The sequence below is a fragment of the Podospora bellae-mahoneyi genome, chromosome 4 (genome assembly GCF_035222275.1).
Source record: "Podospora bellae-mahoneyi strain CBS 112042 chromosome 4, whole genome shotgun sequence".
In the NCBI taxonomy this organism is placed as follows: domain Eukaryota; kingdom Fungi; phylum Ascomycota; class Sordariomycetes; order Sordariales; family Podosporaceae; genus Podospora; species Podospora bellae-mahoneyi.
In genome coordinates, this window is record NC_085883.1 from 25,356 (window position 1) to 46,433 (window position 21,078).

Below are 21,078 nucleotides of genomic sequence, written 5' to 3' on the forward strand. Positions count from 1 at the left end.
TTATATTAAAAGGACCGAGGGTTATAGAAATAATAACTATTAGGTACTAATAAGGTAAAGTAATAGGATTAAAGGAAGACTCTAACTAATATACCGAATAAGAGGAAGTAGAGTTTTAGGAGTTACGGAAAGTAATGGAAAGGCTAAAGGCGAAGTACGAGGAAGGAGATCTTTAAATATAGGTATTATAGGATTAATTAGTATAAATTACTACGGAAATTACTATAGAAATCGCTAAGGGCGATAGTCTTGCGTAAAGACTTACTAAGTAAACGATACCGGAAAGGTAGTACGGTAAGTATAGATTTACTATCTTATAGGATATATCGTAGCCTATAAAGCTTATATATAAAAGTTAAAAAAAGTATTAAAAAGGTAAGAAAGTTATTAATATTAGGATCGCGAAGTTACTAAAAAATATATTAATACCTATATAGTATATACTTTATAAAGGAAATATAATATAACTTTACTTTAAATATTTAGAATATTAAAAAGTATTTTAGTTTTAGTATATTATATATAAATATATAGAGTATTACTAAAGTAAATTACTATACAGTTATTGGCCGGTACGTAAAGTAAATAAGGAAAGTAAGTTATAATTAATTAAGAAAACTATAATTAAGTAGGAAAAGGTTTAGTAGAAAGACCTAAACAATTACCTTTTATAAAAGGTTTAAGATCCGATTAAACTAAAGGATAGCCTTTAGGTTATATAGATTATACTAAGGTATATAAGATATTATACCGAGTACGTAGAAGGTTAGAATACGGACGATAGTATACGCTCTTTAGAGGAAATAATACTAAAATAATACCTAAGTTTAAACTACGCTATATATCTATAAGAGAAGGTTAAGTAATATTATTAAAATAAAATATATAAAATTAAATAAAAAAACCGCTATTAAATAAGGATATAAGAAAGTATTAAAGAAATAAAAGACGGAAAATAAGAGGAAATTAGGCGGGTATAGTTAAAAAACTTTATATTATTAATTAATCCGGAATAAAAAGATACTTTTAAACGATATAATCGCTTAAGAAACGACTCGCGGCCTTTCGCGGGGGCCGTTAATCTCTAACGGATTACGAATAGTATTTTCGAAGGTATTAGCGTAAGGTAAAGGTATAAAATAACGATCTAAGGCTTATTAGTAAAGTCGTTATTATATAGGAAGGAAGTAAAAAAAATAAATATTTTTAGGTTACTACGCGATAGAGAAATCTCTAGGTAATAATATTAGTAAACGGTAGTACGGAGACGAACCTAATTTCGCTATAGTTCGTATATTAGGCCCGGATATTATAAAAGAAAAAGAAAGAATAAATCGTTATATAAGGACTATTTCGTACGTAAAAGGTTTATAAGAAAACATTACCCCTAAATATTATAGTCGAAGGAAAAATAACCTTAATTATATTCGATATTATAAATATAGGACCTTCGAAGGATATAATCCTAAAGTAATTATAATACGAAAACTATAACCTAAATATCGATTAAAGGGATAATAATTATTTATAACTAAAAGAACTTTAAAAATATTTAGTTAACGATAAAAGGTTAAAAGTACGTACGGAGTAAAGTACGGAATAAGTATCCTCTACGGTACTACCGTAAGGAGCTTAAAAAATAATAATATACTTTATTAATATAAATAGTAAGATCGAAGAAGTAAAATTAATAACGTTAGTAAAAATATCGGAGGTTAATAAATATACTTATTATAATAATATAAAAAAGGGCGAGAAAAAAGTAATATCGGTAAAATATCGAAGATACTTAGCCTTTACGGCTAAGTATTTAAAGGGGCTTTTAAAGTAAGGGCCGTAAGACTATAAAATTAAATTAAAAGAGGGAATTAAACTACGGCTATTTAAAGTATATTATATTAACGATAAATAAAGTAAGAAGCTACGGAAATATTTAAATAAAAATTTAAAAAGAAATTATATTGGGAAGTCTATATCGCTAATAGGATACTCCGTTTTCTTTATACCGAAAAAGGATAATAGCTTACGATTATATATAAATTATTAGTAATTAAATAACGAAACGGTAAAAAATAATTATCCGTTACTATTAATATTTAGGTTACGGAGTTAATTAGCCGAAATATAATACTTTATATATTTAAATATACTTATCGGGTACGCCTATATACGGATTAAAGAAAGAAACGAATAAAAAATAACGTTTCGTATACTCTATAATTATTTCGAGTATCTCGTAATACTATTTAGGCTAATTAATATACCCGTAACGTTTTAATCTTTCGTTAATTATATAATACGGAAGTACTTTAATAAAATAATAATATACTATTTTAACGACGTTCTTATTTATTTACGTACTTTAAAGGAATATAAACGGTATATACGAGAAATATTTAACGCGCTATATAAAACCGGACTTTTAATTAATAAAAAAAAAAGTAAGTTTTATGTATAAAAAATAATATATTTAAAATATTTAATATCGTTAAGTAAGGTTCGTATAGAACTTAAGAAAATTACGGTAATTAAAGACTAACTTACGCTATAATTATAAATATACGTTAAGGAATTTTTAAGGTTTATAAACTTCTATCGGATATTTATTCGAGGATACGTAGGTATCGCGAGGCCTTTTAACTATTTAATTAAAAAAAATATAAAGTTCCGGTAAGGGTAGGAAAAAAAGTAAGCCTTTTAAAAATTAAAAGAGATTATTTTAAAAAACCCGATACTTAAATTACTAAATCCTAATCGACTATTTAAGGTCGAAGTAGATATATTAAACTATACGATCGGTAGGTAATTAGGATAAAGAAATAATAATAGTAAATTATATCCGGTAACTTTTTTTTTAAAAAAATTTAAGGGAGTACGTTAAAACTATTTAATTTATAATAAAAAGCTATTCGCTATTATCGAAGCGTTCGAGGAGTAGAGGCTATACTTTAGTAGTATTAAATATAAAGTATAGGTTTATACGGATTATAAAAACCTATAGTACTTTACTACTACGAAGGTCCTTAACGCGTAGTAAATATAATAATTAGAATTTCTTTCGGAATTTAATTTCTAAATTAACTATAAGAAGGGATTAAAAAACGCTAAGGTAAACGTACTTAGCTAGCGTACCGACCACCATAAGGATATATCTAGGAAGTTATTACTATTACTTAAGGAAGCGCTTAATAGTATTTTTAAATATTTATTATAGCCGTAAATAGAGTATTACGTAATATATCGGGAGAAGGCTACTTCTAATAAATACTAAAGGAAGTTAAGCACTAATATTATAAAGTAATACTAATAGGAAGAGCTAGAGTTATAAGGTATTTAGAAAGATAATTAAGGAAGGTTATAGTATAGGAACCGGGCGTATATAAAGCTAAATAATCGGACGATATTAATAATAAATATTTATATATCGAAGCTCGGAAAATATATAAGTATCGCTAAAATTATAAAAAAGATTAAGCAGTACTTTAACTAACCGAGGATTAAGGACGATATTAAAGAAGCTATTTAATTATATTATACGTACGAGAGAACGAGGGTTACGAGGTATAAACTTTACGGATTTTTAAAGCTATTATTAATAATAAAACGACTATAGAGTTTAATTACGATAGACTTTATTATTAAATTACTAAAGTTTAAAGATATAATAACCGGTATTAAGTATAATAATATATTAACGGTAATCGATAGGCTTACTAAGTAAATATACTTTTTATTATATAAAGAAACTTAGTTAGTAAAATAATTAACGGACGTAATACTATAGTATATTATAATAATATATATATAGCTAAAGGAGTTTATTACGGATCGTAATATTAAATTTATATTAAAGTTTTAAAAAGCGTTAATAATAAGGCTAAGGGTAATAAGTAAAGTATTATCGGCTTATTACCCTTAAATAAACGGTTAAACGGAGCGGCTTAATTAAATCGTAAAATAATATTTACGGAATTATATTAATTTCGAATAAAACAATTAGGTTAAATTATTATTTATAATATAATTAGTATATAATATATCGCTAATAAAGATTACGAAAGTTATACCTTTCTTCGTAAATTTTAATTACGAGATAAACCTACGGTAAAAACCTACGGTTAAAGTACTTAAAGCTAAAGTTAAAGTAAATAAAATATATATATTTTACGGTAAATTTAAGTAAAAACTAAAGTTTATAAGGGAAAGGATACGAAAATACTATAATACTAAAAAGCTCGAGGGACTTTACTTTAAAAAGGGAAATATAATATTCCTTTCTATATATAATTTATATACTAAAAGACTTAATAAGAAGCTAAATTATAAGTAAATAAATCCGTTTAAAATTAAAAGGAAAATATCGGAAACGGTATTCGAACTAAAGCTATCCCGTACGATACGTTTACGGTTATATATCTTTTATATCTCACTTCTAGAGCCCGTATTACTAATAAGTAAGGCTAATATATAGGCCGTAGCGGAAAATAAAGAAAAAGAGTATGATATAAAAGAGATATTAAATTTACGGTTTAATAGAGGCTAATTAAAGTATTTAATTAGTTAATTAAAATATCCGGCTATAAATAATTTATAGGAACTATAAGTATACTTTAATTATTTAGAGAAACTAAAAAAATTTTATTAATAATATTTAAACCGGCTAAAACCTAAATAAATAAAAATAGATCCGGGCGTAAAAGGACCTAACCGGGCCCTTTTAAACCTAAAAGAACTTTAGTAGGAATCGAACCTGCGCCTCCGACAGGGTAGTTAGCGTACTATACGCTATACTATAAGGTTAGAAGGTAAGAAGGAATTTAGGCCTAATTAATATTATATATCCTTACTATTATAAAAAAATATATTACCGGCGGATAATAAAAAACTAACTTTAGTTTATAGCTAAATAGCTATAAAATAAAGCCAGGAGAACCTCGGTAAAATTCGAACTTACGCCTCCGGTAAAGTAGTCGGCGTACTATACGCTATACTACGAGATTAAAAGTAGTGAGGGAACCTAGGTATATTAAGCGCTACGCGCCTTAACTATCTTAAGAAGGGGAAGGCGTATTACCGGCAGCGTCTTATATAGATAGGAAAGAAGGACCGGCTATATTAGGATTAAAAGATAGGTCGTTAAGTAGGGACTAGCTAGACTAATTTAATATATTAAAGGTCTAGTCGAGAGGAGAAGTTAAGGGAGGATTAGTAGCGGAAGAAGCCTACGCTTTTTCCCGCTTTAGATCCTTAATTACCCGCTCCTCGCGAGCGGCGAGGTAACGGAATTTAATAATTAGGGTACGGCGCTAGGTTTTTATCTATAAGAGCTTTAAAGCGGTCTATAGTATAGCCGTATAAGCCTATTACTCTTCGGCGTCTAGTTTCTTTTTTTAACGACGCAAGGAGGCTATTAAGGCGGAAGTAAGACCCCGGATATTATAGTCGGAGCGACCGGAACGTATATAGTAATTATATTTAGAGGAGCGTTCGAAAATACGGTAATTAGAGATATTAAAGGCCTCGCAGGAAAAGTAAGAAAGTATTTCGTTACCGAAAATATAGATAGCGGCGGCGAAATTTTAACGACAAAGGGTACTAGAAGGACCTTTCGGCGTAGGTTTCTTAACGCGGTTAAACATTACGTACGGTTAGTAATAAAGGAAAAAAACTTACTTAGAGTTATTAATGGGAGAAATAAACGAGCTAGGCTACCGGGGCGTTAGCCTGAGAGGGGGAGTATCGTGTTATAACCCTAGTACAGGACGGGTTGTGGGGCTACGGGAATAGGGGCTAATCGGAAGAACGTACGAGAATAGCTAATCACAGTAAGGGACGACTGATTAGTACGCTAAGGGCACTGAGCAGACGGAGCGGGGTGCTCAGTCTGATCAGGGCACTGAGCAAACTGAGCAGTCGTGATCAGTGTGCCAAGGGCACTGAGCAAGAAGTAAATATGGCTTGGCATAAGGTCTATATATACGGAGGAACTGGCTGGTGTAGATAGACAGTTCCGCAGTATGCAATTCAAGTTGTATTCACGGCATCTAGTGTTTATATTGAGACATCTTGTCGTACACTGTCTAGCTGTACCGAACCAGGATTATTCAGAAGTAGCCTTCAACCGGTATCCCTTTCAGAGGTTCTGGATAGGGGTTCGTCATACCCTTCTTATGTCAAACCGTGACAATAAGCCCAAAGACAGAATATCTCATGTATCCTGGACTGGATTCTTATGTTTGAGAATAAGGTGCCTGCTAGGAAGTTTGCCAAGACAAGGGTTAATCTCTTTGACCTGAAGCATGATATTCGCAGCAATGGTCCAAAATCGTCAGGCGAAGACTCAAGCAAAGGTTACTAGGTAGTCATGGGCCTGTAAATGGCTTTGCGTATTGGACACACAATAGTCTGAGAATATCTAGATACACGAGTCAAGAGTTAGTGGATTGCAATTGTAAAATTTGAACTTAGTTGATATCACCTTGAGGCGCTACTAGACTAGTAATTCTACTACACATAGCTCCATCGTCAATACCCATGTGGTGGACGCCAACTGTGCCCACATTACTTTCCTTCCGGGAAATCACTGATCTTGCTAATCTCTCTCCACTCCTCCAAATCCTCCCTAGTCTTATCCAAAGCCTTTCCAATCTCAGCCGTGGCATCACTGCCCAAGGCAAAGAATCCAGGCAGCTCCCTGCCCTGGGCAACACCAGTGCTGGTGACAACATCGTATATAACCTCAGCGCCCTTGACAGGGTTGCCGAGCTGAATACCGTTGAAGTCCTTGAACGCCTGGTCGGCCTTGGCGTTGATTTCGTCGTACTCCTTCATTCTGGTGGAGGCAGGGGTGCCGCTTAAGTTGGCACCTGGCTTGAGCAAGCTGGTCCGGAAGAATCCGGGCTCGATCAAAGTGTGCTTGATGCCAAAGTCCTTGATCTCCTCGGCAAGACCAATGCCGGCCCAACGAAGAGCGGCCTTGGAGGCATTGTACAGGTTGCAGCTGTTCATCGGGTACCATGCGGCCATGCTGCCGATGGTGACAAGCGTACCTGATCCTTGCTTTCTTAGTTGAGGAAGAACGGCGCGGTAGAGGTTCAGGGGGCCGAAGAAGTTGGCCTCAAACTGCTTGTACGTCTCCTCGGGAGTGGCTTCTTCGAGGGTGCCGGTCTGGACATAGGCTGCATTGTTGACGACAATGTCGATGACGCCGTAGACGTTGACAATTTCGGCAACAGCCTTCTTCAGATCAGGGAGGGGCTTGTTGTGGTCAAGCTGGACAGCCGTGATGTTCTTGTGGGAGAGATCGACTTTGGCGGGGTTGCGGGAGGCAGCGAGCACCTTGTCACCGCGGGCAGCAGCGACCTTAGCAAGCTCGAGGCCGAAGCCGGAGGAGCAGCCGGTGATGAGCCAAACGCGAGAGCGGGGAGCCATTGTTGGATGATCTTGGTAAGTTGATAAGAGTGGTGATTCTGGTCTTGTTGAGTAAGAAGTTGTTGGCTTACTGGAAAAGACGCCTGCCTTCTTATCTGGAACAGCCACCGCCGGAGAATCTGGGAAAAGCTACATCATTTCAACTATCTTTGTTTGTGGGTAGAGACCTAGCTAGCCATACGTCACTTGTTCCTTTGTGATGAATCAGACCCTGAGATCTCCCTATCCCCTAACCCCGATCGCCGAAGTGGGACAGCCCCACTACTCCGTCCCGAAATGCAGGATCCCGCATTTAGCGCTGTGCTAAGTATTACTTTAAATTGGATTCTGCGTCCAACACGCATTGTGGTGCATCTGCCCTCTACTGCCATTACGTCTGTCTAGTCTTTCAAAATGCAGGGTGAGGAACGGCAGATGCAGGAGAGTGCAGAGATTAACACCACTGCTCCTTGATTTCTCTTGCTAAACATCAAACAGAGCATGCCACCATAGCAGGTTTTCCAATGGCTATGATGTCAGTGGTGACTCCTGGCCAATTGCGTTGCACAGTTTGATAGTTTGCCGTCAGGGCGTATCGCGGCGATTGTGATGGATTGTGTATTTTTCGGATCCTGATTTTGACTGCCGATCAGCATGTGGTTTCGGTGTTAAAGGTGGGCATTACTGTTGATCTCGGCGCTCATTTTTTCGACTTATGGTGGCTAACGAGGCGGGGGTCATGTATGCAGGGTCTGATTGATGTTTTGTCCCGTTGGCCCGTTTGCCAGCCACCTTCTTTGACAGGTCAATGCTATCCCGTCTAGAATAGTCCGAGGGTGACGCAAGAGAAGCTTCTTTAACTCCGGGTCGTTCCTGAAGATAGAGGCATCGCCTGTTAACCCCCATCCTGTTAAAAGACAGGCTAGACAAGATCAGATCGACCACATCGGTAGCACCCAGTCAAGCAATCCCGCGATCCGCTCTATCTGTACGCCTAAACCGATTCACATACGTTTTTCTTTCCCAGACACTAAGGTAGCCTTCTCTTCAACAACTCGCATCAACATGGCTGTCGCAAGAAAGGTCTGGCTCATCACTGGAACCTCCTCCGGTCTAGGCCAAGCCATCGCCAGAGCCGCACTTGCTAAGGGAGATACCGTCGTCGCCACTGCTCGGGACCCCCGCAAGATCTCGGATCTCGCATCAGCGGGCGCCATCACCGAGCGACTCGATGTGACAGCTTCTGACGAGTCCCTTTCTGAGACTGTCAACCGCATCGTTTCCAAAACAGGAACCATCGACATTCTTGTCAACAACGCCGGTTACATCCTTGCCGGAGGTGTCGAAGAGGTTAGCCGTGACGAAGTGCAAGCCGAATTCAACACAAATGTCTTTGGCCAGCTCAACGTCCTTCGCGCCGTGCTCCCAGTGATGCGCAAGCAAAAGTCAGGAGTGGTTGCGAACCTTGGGAGCATTGGCGGTTGGCGTGGCACCCCTGCTGCCGGTCTATACTGCGCTTCAAAGGCGTGTGCTGCCATCATCTCTGAGTCGCTACGTGCAGAGGTGGCCCCCTTGGGTATCCAGGTGACAGTCATCGAACCTGGCTACTTCCGAACCAACTTCTTGGCCCCAGGACACAAAGTCTGGGCCAAGAACAAGATTGAGGACATCGCCCCGGTTGTGGGAGCGACGAATGACGCGTTTGAGGCATACGACCGCAAGCAGCCCGGTGACCCCGAAAAGGCCGCTCAGCTGATTGTGGAAGCCTTGACCGGAACTGGTAGGGCCCAGGGACGCCCACTGCCTGCAAGGTTCTCCGTCGGGAACGATGCTTATCAGATTGTCAGTGGTATCTTGGACAGTCAAAAGAAGGAACTGGAGGAGTGGAAGGACTTGAGCACTACCACTGATCACACAGACTAAGACATCTTTTCTTTTGCACCATGGAGATATTCATGGTATTCGGATATGTGGACTCTTGGAGTTAGTGGTTACAAATCTATATCAGAGAATAAGTCAATCTAACGTTATATCACGGGATGTATTTGCAATTGTAGCATTAAGGTTTCCTTAACTTTGTTAAGACAACGAAGGGGCAGAAAAGACCTCTTCTACTTTCTTTTCTTCAACTGGAATTGGCAAAGAAAGTGATGGCATTGATCTTTCGTCTTGTCACGACGGTTTGTTAGGTACCTTAGCTAATGTACTTTGAATTCAGGTTCCAACACTGGGCAATTCATCCACTGAAAGAAACAAAAGAAACAAAAAGCCAATACATCCATTCGCAGAGCCCCAAGCCAAGATTGAGATCCGCCTTCTAACTAGGTACCTATCTCACCCTTCTATGCGTACAAGTATCACTCAAGAAACCCCGTCGCCTTCCATTTTCTTACATATCCTTCGACCACCTCTTTCGCAACCCCGCTTTCACTCTCCAGTGTCTTAGACACTGGTCTAGACAGCTTGGTGTCCAAAACAATCTGTCCTTGGCCCAAGACCCGAAAGTCTTGTTCAAAAAAGTCTTTGAGGGAAGCACTGATTGCACCAGACTTTGTCGCAAGGACCAACCACTCTTCAAACGGCACAAGTGTTCCGTCTACTCGACTTGGTTGTACGTCCATCTCTCGCCCCATGATTGCAATGATGTCTCTCATCGGCTGCCTGATCGGATTTTCGAGATGCAGAAACGGTGGCAAGACTTGCGGCGACAGCAGCATCTCGGTAAGGGCTTGGGCTGCATGGTCTACTGGCAACCATGATACAGTCTAGATTTGTTGTGTGAGTAATTGTACGGATTTTAAATCCAATATGAAAGACTTACCCCCTCCAAGTCCGGCCAGACCCCCAGCTTCTGGCAGGCCTTCACCAACACCGGCATGTGCTCCCCAGTCTTCCAAAGCCCACCCCCCTTCTTGTCTGTATCTGCTGGCCCTGACAGCTGCCCGATCCTGACAGTTACACTCTCGGCCTTATTGCCCTGTGACTTGAATACTTCGGCAGCCTCTTTCATTACGCTTTCGCAAACCCACTTTGCCTCGGCATACCCCATTTTGACCGGCGCGTCTGCTTCGACAGGGCCTTCCGGCACCGGTCCATCGCCATCGAAATAACGCACAGCGGCAATCGAAGAGGCAAAGACCATACGCACCCCAACCTCTGGTCGAAGGGAAGATGCCTTTTGGCAAAGCGACAATAGGTCGCAGAGGAGGTCAAGATGCGTACGGAAGGAAGGCAGTGTGAGCTGAAAGTCCATGGGCCAGGCGAGATGGAGGATATGGGTAACTTCCGATGCGAGAGAATCCAGGGAAAGGTGGGTTTTGCTTTCAGAGTCGAGAAAGGTGATCTTGGACCAAGAGGCTTCCGGGAGAGGGGGGAGACCAGCTGACGAGATGGTTTGCGTTTGGTAGCTTTTCTGAGGGTCGCCCGTAAGGGGAGACACAGAAGCTGCTGCTCGAGAGCCGCGCATTAAACAGATTATTTTTGTTACCGATGGAAAAGAAGATAAACGGGACAGAACATGGGCGCCAAGGCTACCGGTGCTGCCTGTCATCACGACAACGAGTGGGTTGGTGGTAGACGGCCGGGAGGAATCGAGTCGTTGAATGTACTCATCCGCCAAAGCCTTCATCGCATCCGTTCGACTATTGGGCTTCTGGAGAGATTCAGTCGACTCGCCCTCCACCAATAGCGTTCTGATGGCATGAGAAAGCAGGCTCAATGTTGGGCGACGATACACAAACTCGGCCGTCAAGCTTTCTTCCTGGCATTTGCCAGATCGTCTGAGCGAAGATGTGATCTTTCTTGCAAGCTTCAGGCTCTGTAACGAGTCCAAACCTCGTTCGAAAAAGTCATCCTCGCTCCCTAAACTGCCTGCCTTGAACGACGGACTGACCACGTCTCTCAAGAGCATTCTGAGGACATCTTCGACGTTGTCGACATCGAAAACCGCTCCATCGTCGTTTGATCCCTCTGCATCGATAGCCTGGTAGGCTGCATCGATTTCCGCTCTGAACATTTCTGCAGTCTCCCTACGCATCACGCTGCCTTTATCTGACCTGGGTATGGTTTTGCCGTCTGTGACAAATATGATGGCATGTTTGGAGCTCACTCTTGCATGAGCATCCAGCGTCTCATTTGCTTCCAGAACCAGCGCCCAGATTTGCTCTCTCAGCACTTCCAGGTCTGTGGTGGCAGAAGGAGAGGGCTCAACTAGCACCGCCATTTCGAATCGACCCTGACCGACACATACAGCTGTCTTGACATTTGCATCACGAGTCAGAAGGTCCTCCAACGTCCTCGGCATAATCTTCTCTCCAGTTTTCAATACAATAACATCGTCCACTCTTCCCAACACTCTTACTTCCATGCCCTGCCCAGCATCGCAATCAGGATTTAACTGCATGTCATCTTGGATCTCAAAGTGCTTTCCTCCCCATCCACAGGGATACCCAATCAGCCGATATGACTTTGCAGCTGGAGAAGCGGGACGCAACTCCAACCCCAAGTCAGATCTCAGCCTCAAATACCGGTGGTTGTATCCAGTTCCCGGAGTGGGACAAAAGATGGGCGCAATGGCGCCTATTTCCGTGACACCATAGTGATTCAGCAACCTAACACCCTTTTCGACCAGGCTGTTGGCAACGTCAGGGCTCATTGCCCCACCCCCTACAGCGACAAATTCCATCTTTCTCAGCAGCGCAAAGGCAGTGCTTTGTTCCTCGACGGATGGCAAAGAGAAAATATCCTGCAAAATTGAAGGGACGCTCATCAGCGACCTTGCGTTGGACGCTTGAAGGATCTCCAGAGTCGACTTTGCAGCGGGGATGATGGAAGAGGGCGGCAGACAACATGTCAATCCCACCGAGAGCGAGAGGGCAGGTGCTAGAAGTCCGAAACCGTGGTACAAGGGTAATGTTGAGAGGTTGACCCAGGAGGGAACTTCCGAAGACGGGAACTGATGACATGCGGCGTATCCCAGCAGGTAACGGTGAGGAACGGGGATGGGCTTTGGCAGTCCGGTGGTGCCTGATGAGTGCAGTATCAGGGCTGTGTGGCCCAGCTTAGATTCATCACCCACTTCGGGGACAGGTGTCTTGGTATCGCCGTTGCTGTCCAGAAAGGCTTTATAAGGCTCAGTGATGATGATCTTGGCATCTGATGGCCCGCGTGCAATTTCGGAGCTGATTACTTCCGTCCGTTGTGACACGAGGAGAGTGCCCGCATTGGTCTTTTGGAGCAGATGTAAAATGCTGTGGGCTCCAAGTCTTGCCGATAGAAGAAGAGCGGGAATATTGAGACTCAGCAAGGCGCTGAGGTGAATAAACAAGCCGATGTCGCTCTCCATGTAAAGAGCCACCGGGCGGGCTTTGCTGGAACTTCTGTCGGCATGACCAGTTTGGAGCGAGGCACGAAGCCACTCTGCGCATGCCCCAATAGATCTGTCCAGCTGCGCAAACGTGACTGGTTGAATGATGTATGACTGCCTCTCCCTGTTGCTGTTGCTCTCTCGACGATGACATTCGACCTGGTGGCTGAAGATGTGATTTGGGTTGTTGACGGCGTTGAATGCAATGAGCCCCGGCAGTGAGGAGATCTCATCCGGTTTGGCCGGCTTACCACCTCTTCTCTGTGGTGGAAGCGGGCTAAAGGCAGGCCTGACAAACTCTCTCTCTTCAAAGATTCCCATAGTTGACTAGGTGGTTGCGCGTTGATCTAGGTCTTTGTGAGGTGGTGATGGGATTACAAAAACAAAGGACGAGTGACTGGAAAGCAAAAGTTTCTGTTTAGACCATGGTTTGATTCGACGAGAACCCCACATTATGAACCAAGTGATAAACTACTGTTGCAACTCCGCAGAATGCTATTTGCGCAACTAAAACGCTCGGGCTTTGCTGTCGCCACTTTGCGGCGTGGTTGACAGACCGGAGTAGAGCCCACAGAAGATCGTCACGACATCGGCTTTTCGGGGACCGGAGCCTGCCACAGTAACTTATAAAGAACAGATTTGACGGCGATAGCGAGATATTTGGAAAAGCCATGTCTTTACCTCCGACCACGTCATATAGTCCAAAAAGGAAGGAGAGCCAAGATTGGGGGTTTAATGTGGGCTGCAGGGACCAGTGTAGTCAGGTCAGGCATACATGCAACCCGTCATGTAAACAATGAGGTCAAGCGGCAAAGTCGCAGGTGGTGCAACTAGCTTGGCAAAGCTTGACCTGTTGTCCACAGGAACAGTTGAGAGTGCTTCAGCGAGGATGTGGAAAATGAGGGATGAGATGGAACAGTCTGTTCTCCTCGTTGTCCTTGGCTGGAGCAACAATCTGATAGTCATGAGGTTTCAGGTAAGAGCCTCTGGAATTTATCATCTCTTTGTTGTTGGGAGCGTGAAGTGCTAACCTTCGACTATCGGCCGACCGTTTTTTGGCCGCCGAGTAGTGGCATTTGACTGGAATGGGTCACATTCACATGGTGGTATGGATGGCCAGGGCCAGTTGCCCGCCATTTTCTGGAGTGGAGTACTCCCTCCCTTGGTAAAGCAGGATACCTTAAAGTCTGGCCTCTTTCCTGCTTTTTCGACTTGCTTCTCCTCACACACACACAAATCAACTGCATTCAAAAAGGGAGCATCTCTTGGCCTTTTGCACTTGTTCTTTCAACATAGACTTAAAAGTATCTCCAGTTGTTCGCACAGCTGCCCTACCAACTCCGACAATCACCCATACAGTCTACCTTAACATGGCCGACGTACTACTCTTCCCCGGCCAGGGGTCGACCTCACACTTTTCAGACCACGAGACTATCCATCAAATCCTGGACCAGCTTGGACAAGAGCAAGCCGTCTTTGATGGTTTTGTCCAAAGCTGCAAAGATCACTTCCAAGAGGAATACAACGCCCTTTCTCCAGAAGATCAATCATCAATTGGGAACCCTCAGGATATCACCGATTTTGTCCAAGACAGCAAAACATTTCTCACACCACCACCATCCCTGCAGTCTCACCCTATCTTCGAGACAACCACATTGTTTATTAGACAGGTCTTGGAACTGATGTTATACCAGTCCCGAAGTGACGGGTCAGATCAACCAGTTGAAACAGCAGGCGTCTGCACAGGTGTCTTACCCGCTGCCCTTGCTGCATCTTACCCATCCTACCTGTCCCCGCAGTTCGTCCGGGCAGCCGCCCAGTCTTATCGACTTGCCTTTTGGATCGGTCTTAGAGTGTCCCAATTTTGCAGCAAAGCAGCTGCTGATACATGGCGCGATCTTCCATGGGCATTAAGTATTTTCGGCTTGCCTGTTGACCAGGTAGAGAGGACACTCACCCAATACATTGACGAGATGGTATGGCACCTGATATCTAATGATCCTTACCTGGTAGCAACTACTGACATGTGATGTATTTGTTTTTCAGACCACTACGCCGACCCCTCGGATCTCTGCAGTCTTTGCTGCCGACAACATTTCCCTTTCTGGTAGCGGCCCTTCGCTATCACAGTTCAAGACCATTGCAGCCTCACAGCATCCCTCAGCACATTTCCGATCACCTCACGTGCATGGTTACTACCACGGTGGCGCTGAGAGCGTTTGTCTGGTGAATCAAGTACTCCAGGACGTCCAAACAAGAGAGATCACCTTCCCCACCTGGCAATGCCTTCAAATTCCCCTTCGGTCCGTCGCTAGCGGACAGTTACTTGATCCTATTGCCGCGGCCGCCAGCGGCTCCTCTCTTCTCGAAGTTGTCCTCCATAGCGTCTTTGTCGAAACTGTCGGATGGCTACACACAATCGGCTCTTTGACCCAATCACTCAGAGAAGGACTGGACAAGGATCCAGACACTCAATACAGGGTCATCGGCATGGGTCCTAACGCCGGCTCCTTGGTGAGAGACTTGAGAACGAGCATGCTAACTTCAAAAGTAAGCATTATCGAATCTTTTGGAGACTTTGCACTCAAAAGCCCCCCCGAATCGTATGCTATTGTTGGGTTGTCTGTCAACTACCCAAAGGGAAATGGCCTGGATGAGTTTTGGGAGACCCTGGTGAGAGGAGAATCCACTCTCTCTACTGTAAGTCAACAGCAGTGTTGTGCACATGGCCTCGGCGCTAACATGAGACCAGATTCCTGACAATCGTTTCGACATCACCAGCTATGGAAATAAGGATGACGGCAAAGGGAAGCCAAAACCTACGCCCAACCATGGAAACTTTTTGGATGACGCATTCAAGTTTGACGCCGCCTACTTCAACATCTCACCAAGGGAGGCAAAGTGCATGGACCCCCAACAGCGCCTTCTTCTTCATGTTGCAGCAGGAGCTTTGGAAGATGCTGGCTACAGCCCCAACTCGACACCGACCTTCATCAATGACAAGTTTGGTGTTTTTGTTGGTGTGGCTACAGGAGACTATGTTGACAATCTGAGGGAGGACATCGATGTTTACTACAGTCCTGGAACGCTCCGCGCCTTCCTAAGCGGCCGCATTTCTTATGCGCTAGGCCTCAAGGGACCATCGATAGTGTTCGACACGGCTTGCTCTTCATCCACGGTCGCACTGTACCACGCGTGCCAGTCTCTCAAGTCAGGGGAGTGCACGGTTGCCCTGGCGGGTGGCATAAATGTAATGTCGAGTCCCTACATGCACTTGGGGTTGTCTCGTGCACACTTCCTGTCACCCACGGGTCAGTGCAAGCCTTTCGATGTTTCGGCGGATGGATACTGCCGAGCAGAAGGAGCTGGCCTAGTCGTCGTCAAGAAACTCTCGGATGCTATTCGTGAAGGGGACCACATCCACGGCGTTATTCGTGGAATGGGTCTCAACCAGTGCGGCACTGCCAAATCCATCACCCATCCAGACGCTGCTACTCAGGCCGAGCTGTTCAACGAAGTTCTCTCTCGCAACCACATCGACCCAGACAGCATCTCACTGGTAGAGACTCACGGCACCGGAACACAAGCAGGGGACTTTGCCGAGATTACGAGTCTACAGTCCACCTTTGGCATGAGAGCTCCTGATAACCCCCTATACATCTCGAGTGTGAAGGGAAATATTGGTCATGCGGAAGCGGCATCAGGACTTGCTGGTCTGACCAAGTTGCTGCTTGCCATGAGGGAGAAGAAGCTGCCACCACAGGCATCTTTCAAGACACTCAACCCGCGGCTCAAGAGCATCCGGGAGCACAACATTGTCATCCCCACCGTTCTGACCGATTGGACCACGAGAGACAAGACCCCAAGACGGGCACTCCTCAACAACTTTGGTGCTGCAGGCTCCAATGCCGCGCTGGTACTTGAGGAATACACCGGCAACACCCAGAAGCCGGTGAAGGCCGGTCGGAATAAAGCCGAGAAGGTGTCTAGATCATCTCATATCCTCAACATCTCGGCCAAAACTCCGGCTGCACTGGAACATCTCAGAGAAGAGTACATCAGCTACATCAAGACATACCCCAATGTCAAGATAGAGGATCTGTGCTACACAGCCACCGCACGGAAGAGAAATGAAGGATACGCCCACAGAATCTCCGTCCTAGGCTCCAACGTGCAGCAGCTCGAGTCGCAGCTGAGACAGGAAGCGGTCACCCAGGTCGCCAATCTCAAGGTTGCCGGTCACCGAAAGACGTTGTTTGTGTTTTCTGGTCAGGGTGGCATCTACGCCGGCATGGGTGGTGAGCTTCTGCTGACTTCGCCACGATTCCGATCTGCAGTGGAGAGGTGTGATGGAATTCTTACCGCAAATGGTTTCCCTGCTGTCTCGTCCTACCTCTTGGACTCGGAGAGCTGGAGAGCAGAACCCAAACCTGTGGTGGAACAAAGCGCCTGTTTTGTTATCGAGTACGCGCTGGCTCAGATGTTCATTCACTGGGGCCTCAAGCCGGATGCTGTCGTTGGGCACAGTATCGGAGAATACGCTGCTCTCGTGACAGCGGGTGCCCTGACTCTGGAGGATGGCCTTTTGTTTGTTGCCAAGCGCGCCAGTTTGATGACAGCCAAATGCCCAGCTGCTTCGTCCGGGATGATGGCCTGCGCATTGCCGGCGCGTGAGATAGAGAGCCTCCTCTCACAACACGGGTTTCCAGCTCTTAGTGTCGCCTGCGAGAACAGCCCAAAAGATTGTGTGGTTGCTGGGTCTCTCGATGAACTCACCAGATTCGGTGAGCTTGCAAGGGCGCACAAAATCAAGAATAAGTTGCTCGAAGTGGCCTACGGCTTTCATTCTCCTGCCATGGACCCCATTTTGGAGGAGATTGAAGCACATGCCGCGACTCTGCGCCCCTGTCTGAGAGCAGAAGGTGCCGTCGACGTTGGCTTGAGCACTTATGGCAGACTCTTGGAGGCAGGGGAGCAGATCACATCTGCCTATTTTGCCAAGCAGACCAGGGGTACAGTGCAGTTCTCTCAGGTCGCACAAAAACTGGCGACAAAGCTGAACGGTAACAACGTGACGGTCCTTGAAGCCGGGTCATCTCCCATCACGCTCCCCATGGTGAAGGCAGCCTTCGACCCAAACACGTCCCTTCTCCTTCCTTCTCTGCGTCCAAAGGATAAGCCATGGGTGGCACTGTGCACCATGCTGCGAACGCTCTTTCTCCACGGTGTACCTGTCAAATGGAGAGAGGTATACGACACTTCTAGCAGGATGTTGTACCCCTTCCCACAGTATCCGCTCTATGGCGCCGAGTTTCTCATTCCGTTCCGAGAGCATAAGAATGAAGTCGAGCTGGAGGGCTCTCTCCCGGCTTCGCCAGAGCCCTTGTTCGAGTTTCTCACTTCTAGAGGGTCATCGTCCCCAGACAAGCCAGAAGTCACGTCGTTTTCAACCCCAGTCAAGCAATTGGCGCCATTCATCAAGGCCCACGCAGTAGGAAACACTCCTCTGTGTCCCGCCTCGGTCTTCATGGAGTATGCGCTAGAGGGTGCTGTGGTGACGGACGATTCCCTTGCCAAAGCAACCATAGCTATGGAGGATATCACTTTCGACAAGCCTCTTGTATACGACGACAACTCGCCACCTTCGGACCTGCAGCTGCAGCTAGATCGCTCTCAGCAAGAGGGACAGATTTTCAGTTTCATGAGCGGAGCAAACCATGTTCACTGCTCTGGCACCCTTCGGCAAGCTTCGACCAAGTTTGTTTCGACCATCTTCTCACGCAAGGAAGCTTTTGTGAGACGTCAGAAAATGACTTCGTTCGAGTTTGGCGGCCGAGAGAATGCTAACTCCTTTTCCTCGCGTACCATCTATGAGCTCATCTTCCCGCGGGTCGTCGCCTATTCAGAGCCTTTCCTCACTTTGGACCGCCTTACGGTGAGCTCTACGGGTTTGGAAGGCTTTGGGCAGTTCCGCGTGAGTGGCCTATCACTCCAGGGCAGCTTTGTCTGTGCGCCCGCCTTCATCGATACCATGCTCCACGCCGCTGGGTTTATCGCCAACATCAAGGTCAATGACCAAACGGCATGTATCTGCACAAAGGTTGACCTGGCCATCTTACCAGAAGACAGCAACGATGTGTACGAGCGGGACCTGGACATTTACTGCAGTCTTGTGGACTTGGATGATGCCATTGTGGCAGATGCCTACGTGATGACAGAAGATGGCAAGGTGGTGAGTTGCGTGGAGGGCATGTCGTTCCGAAAGATCAACAAGGCTGGCTTCAAAGCAAGCCTGGCGAGGGCGGCAGGCAAGTCTGCTCCTGCAACGTCCAAGCGGGTAGCTGCTCCAGTTCCGGCCAAGAGAGCTCCTGGTCAGAAGCAGGAGCATGCTGCACGAGTTGAGCAGACACAGCAGTCGCCCGACATTGAACAGACCGTTATGGCAATGATCAAAGAAGTCTGTGGGGCTGGCGATGACACCCGGATGAGTACTACTCTTTCGGAGATGGGCGTTGACAGTCTCCTGTTCATCGAGCTGGCCGACGCCATCAGGCGTCAGCTTCCCTCTCTCCAAATCTCAACACATGAACTCGAGGCTTGCAATGCAGTCGGAGATCTGATGAACGTCATCAAGAAGGCTTCTGCCTCCGGTGTCACGACGACGCACTCCTCGCCCTCCGTGTCCGAAGATGGCAGGGCGACCTTCTCTGACGCCTCCACGGGTTCCATCTCTACGCCTGTCACACCTCCTGACGGCGAAGAGACCAGCATCAAAGATCTCTTGGAAGATATCTGCGGACTGGATATCGCGGGGGTGGACAAGACAGCCCCACTGTCTACTCTCGGGATTGACTCGTTGCTTTCTATTGAGCTGCAAGAGGAACTGCAATCCCGTCTTGGTCTTACCATCGACAACGGCCATGAAGGCATATCCGAACTGAGAGTTGTCGACTTGGAGGTGCTGTATGCCAAAAAGCTTGCATCTCATCGTAGCCAGGGGCAGCTTCAGGGATTGGGTATCCGGCACACCACCGGGACCACCCCACCCCCCCATGCTTCCCAACGTGGTTTGGAGTCGGCCAATGACAGTGACTTCCCCATTCAACTGCAGACACAACAGTCGGGTTCTCCCAAAGCCCCGTTGTACCTGTTCCATGATGGCAGCGGGTTGAGTAGCATGTACCGACACCTCGACAATCTGAACCGCAACATCTACGGGATTTACAGTATCGACGGCTCATATCCCGCAGAGAAACAGGCAAAGACAATACAAGAGCTCGCAGCGCTCTACATAGACAAGGGAAAGCTGTCAAAGCAGCCCGAGATCCTCCTCGGTGGTAAGTTTCCCCGAAAACCCGCCCCGTTCGTGACAGGTTTCTAACCCGTTAAAAAACAGGCTGGTCCTTTGGTGGTGTGCTCGCCTTCGAAGTCTCCCGACAACTTCGCGCCCACCACCCCAACGTCACTGTCAAAGGTGTCATCCTGATCGACTCCCCCCTGCCGATCAATCACGACCCTCTTCCTCAACAAGTCATTTTGCACGTTGTAGGCAGCAAAGGACGAGACTCTCCCCTGCGAAAGCAGATCCAAGCGCAGTTCTCACGCCATGCCGGCATGTTGGAACGGTACAGTCGGCAGCAACTTGAAGACATCAAGGGCGGAGGCGTGCCCTGCGCCATGCTCTTCTGCACGAAGACCATGAACACCGAGCGGGCATGCGGGGTAACCTATCCCTGGTTGAGTGATGGTGAATACCGGTCCAAGGCGGTCGAGAGGTGGGAGACGGTCGTCGGGAGAAGATTGTTGGCTTTGGACCTGGACTGTAATCACTTTGAGGTTTTTGAGGATGGAAATGTGAGTGATTGTCAACAAATACTTCGTTCTTTGTCAAGTGAAGAGATGCTGACGATATGAGTAGATTGCTGAAGTATCAGAGAAGCTGGGGGGCGCATGTGCTTTGTTGGAAGGCCGATCTTGATTACCTCCTACCAGCTGGTACTAGGAACAGATTTTGAGAATGATTGTTAAAGAACATAGCTTGCCAGAGGAAAAAGAAGGGAGTTAGCATCAAGGGTAGTAATGTCGTATACATAGGCACCTCATATTCAATGTCAGACGAGTATAACCCTGTATGTAAGACTGCACATGGGTTTCAAGTCCAACTAGTACAACGTGTAGGCCAACTATTAGGTGCAAGAAGCCCGTGCCATTTCATTGCGACTCTTGAGTACCTACACGCGTCTGTAAGCGGATATTCTAGCGATGTGAGGACGTTTGTGTAGTATTGAGGAGAGGTGACGCGT

General features: G+C 45.5%; 4 protein-coding genes across 4 annotated transcripts; 2 read left to right on the top strand and 2 right to left on the bottom strand.

Moving 5' to 3' along the window:
- Positions 1-6,561: 6,561 nt before the first annotated feature.
- Positions 6,562-7,431, bottom strand: QC761_400010 (putative secondary metabolism biosynthetic enzyme; the record flags this gene model as incomplete). Its single annotated transcript, XM_062878282.1, has 1 exon — positions 6,562-7,431. One exon carries the CDS (start codon positions 7,429-7,431, stop codon positions 6,562-6,564), a length of 870 nt encoding a protein of 289 aa, XP_062731686.1.
- Positions 7,432-8,475: 1,044 nt separating this feature from the next.
- QC761_400020 (putative secondary metabolism biosynthetic enzyme) lies at positions 8,476-9,333 on the top strand (the record flags this gene model as incomplete). The annotated part of the gene is made up of 1 exon (XM_062878283.1): positions 8,476-9,333. One exon carries the CDS (start codon positions 8,476-8,478, stop codon positions 9,331-9,333), a length of 858 nt encoding a protein of 285 aa, XP_062731687.1.
- A 295-nt stretch (positions 9,334-9,628) lies between these two features.
- Positions 9,629-13,227, bottom strand: QC761_400030 (putative NRPS-like protein biosynthetic cluster). Its single transcript, XM_062878284.1, has 2 exons — positions 10,232-13,227; positions 9,629-10,175 (listed from the first exon to the last, which is right to left on the bottom strand). Exons 1-2 carry the CDS (start codon positions 13,094-13,096, stop codon positions 9,768-9,770), a joined length of 3,273 nt encoding a protein of 1,090 aa, XP_062731688.1. The 5' UTR covers positions 13,097-13,227; the 3' UTR covers positions 9,629-9,767.
- A 786-nt stretch (positions 13,228-14,013) lies between these two features.
- pks1 (polyketide beta-ketoacyl-synthase) lies at positions 14,014-21,048 on the top strand. Its single transcript, XM_062878285.1, has 5 exons — positions 14,014-14,751; positions 14,822-15,475; positions 15,528-20,112; positions 20,172-20,629; positions 20,694-21,048. The coding sequence occupies exons 1-5, from the start codon at positions 14,146-14,148 to the stop codon at positions 20,751-20,753; spliced, it is 6,363 nt and encodes a 2,120-aa protein (XP_062731689.1). The 5' UTR covers positions 14,014-14,145; the 3' UTR covers positions 20,754-21,048.
- Positions 21,049-21,078: the final 30 nt, after the last annotated feature.

Excerpts from the sequence above, each read along its gene's own strand:
- pks1 (XM_062878285.1), top strand. The coding sequence starts at position 14,146 with ATGGCCGACGTACTACTCTTCCCCGGCCAGGGGTCGACCTCACACTTT. Across the intron at positions 14,752-14,821 it reads CCCAATACATTGACGAGATG|ACCACTACGCCGACCCCTCG; the intron begins GTATGGCACCTG and ends TTTGTTTTTCAG. Across the intron at positions 15,476-15,527 it reads GAGAATCCACTCTCTCTACT|ATTCCTGACAATCGTTTCGA; the intron begins GTAAGTCAACAG and ends ACATGAGACCAG.
- QC761_400030 (XM_062878284.1), bottom strand. The coding sequence starts at position 13,096 with ATGGGAATCTTTGAAGAGAGAGAGTTTGTCAGGCCTGCCTTTAGCCCG. Across the intron at positions 10,176-10,231 it reads TCTGGCCGGACTTGGAGGGG|ACTGTATCATGGTTGCCAGT; the intron begins GTAAGTCTTTCA and ends CAACAAATCTAG.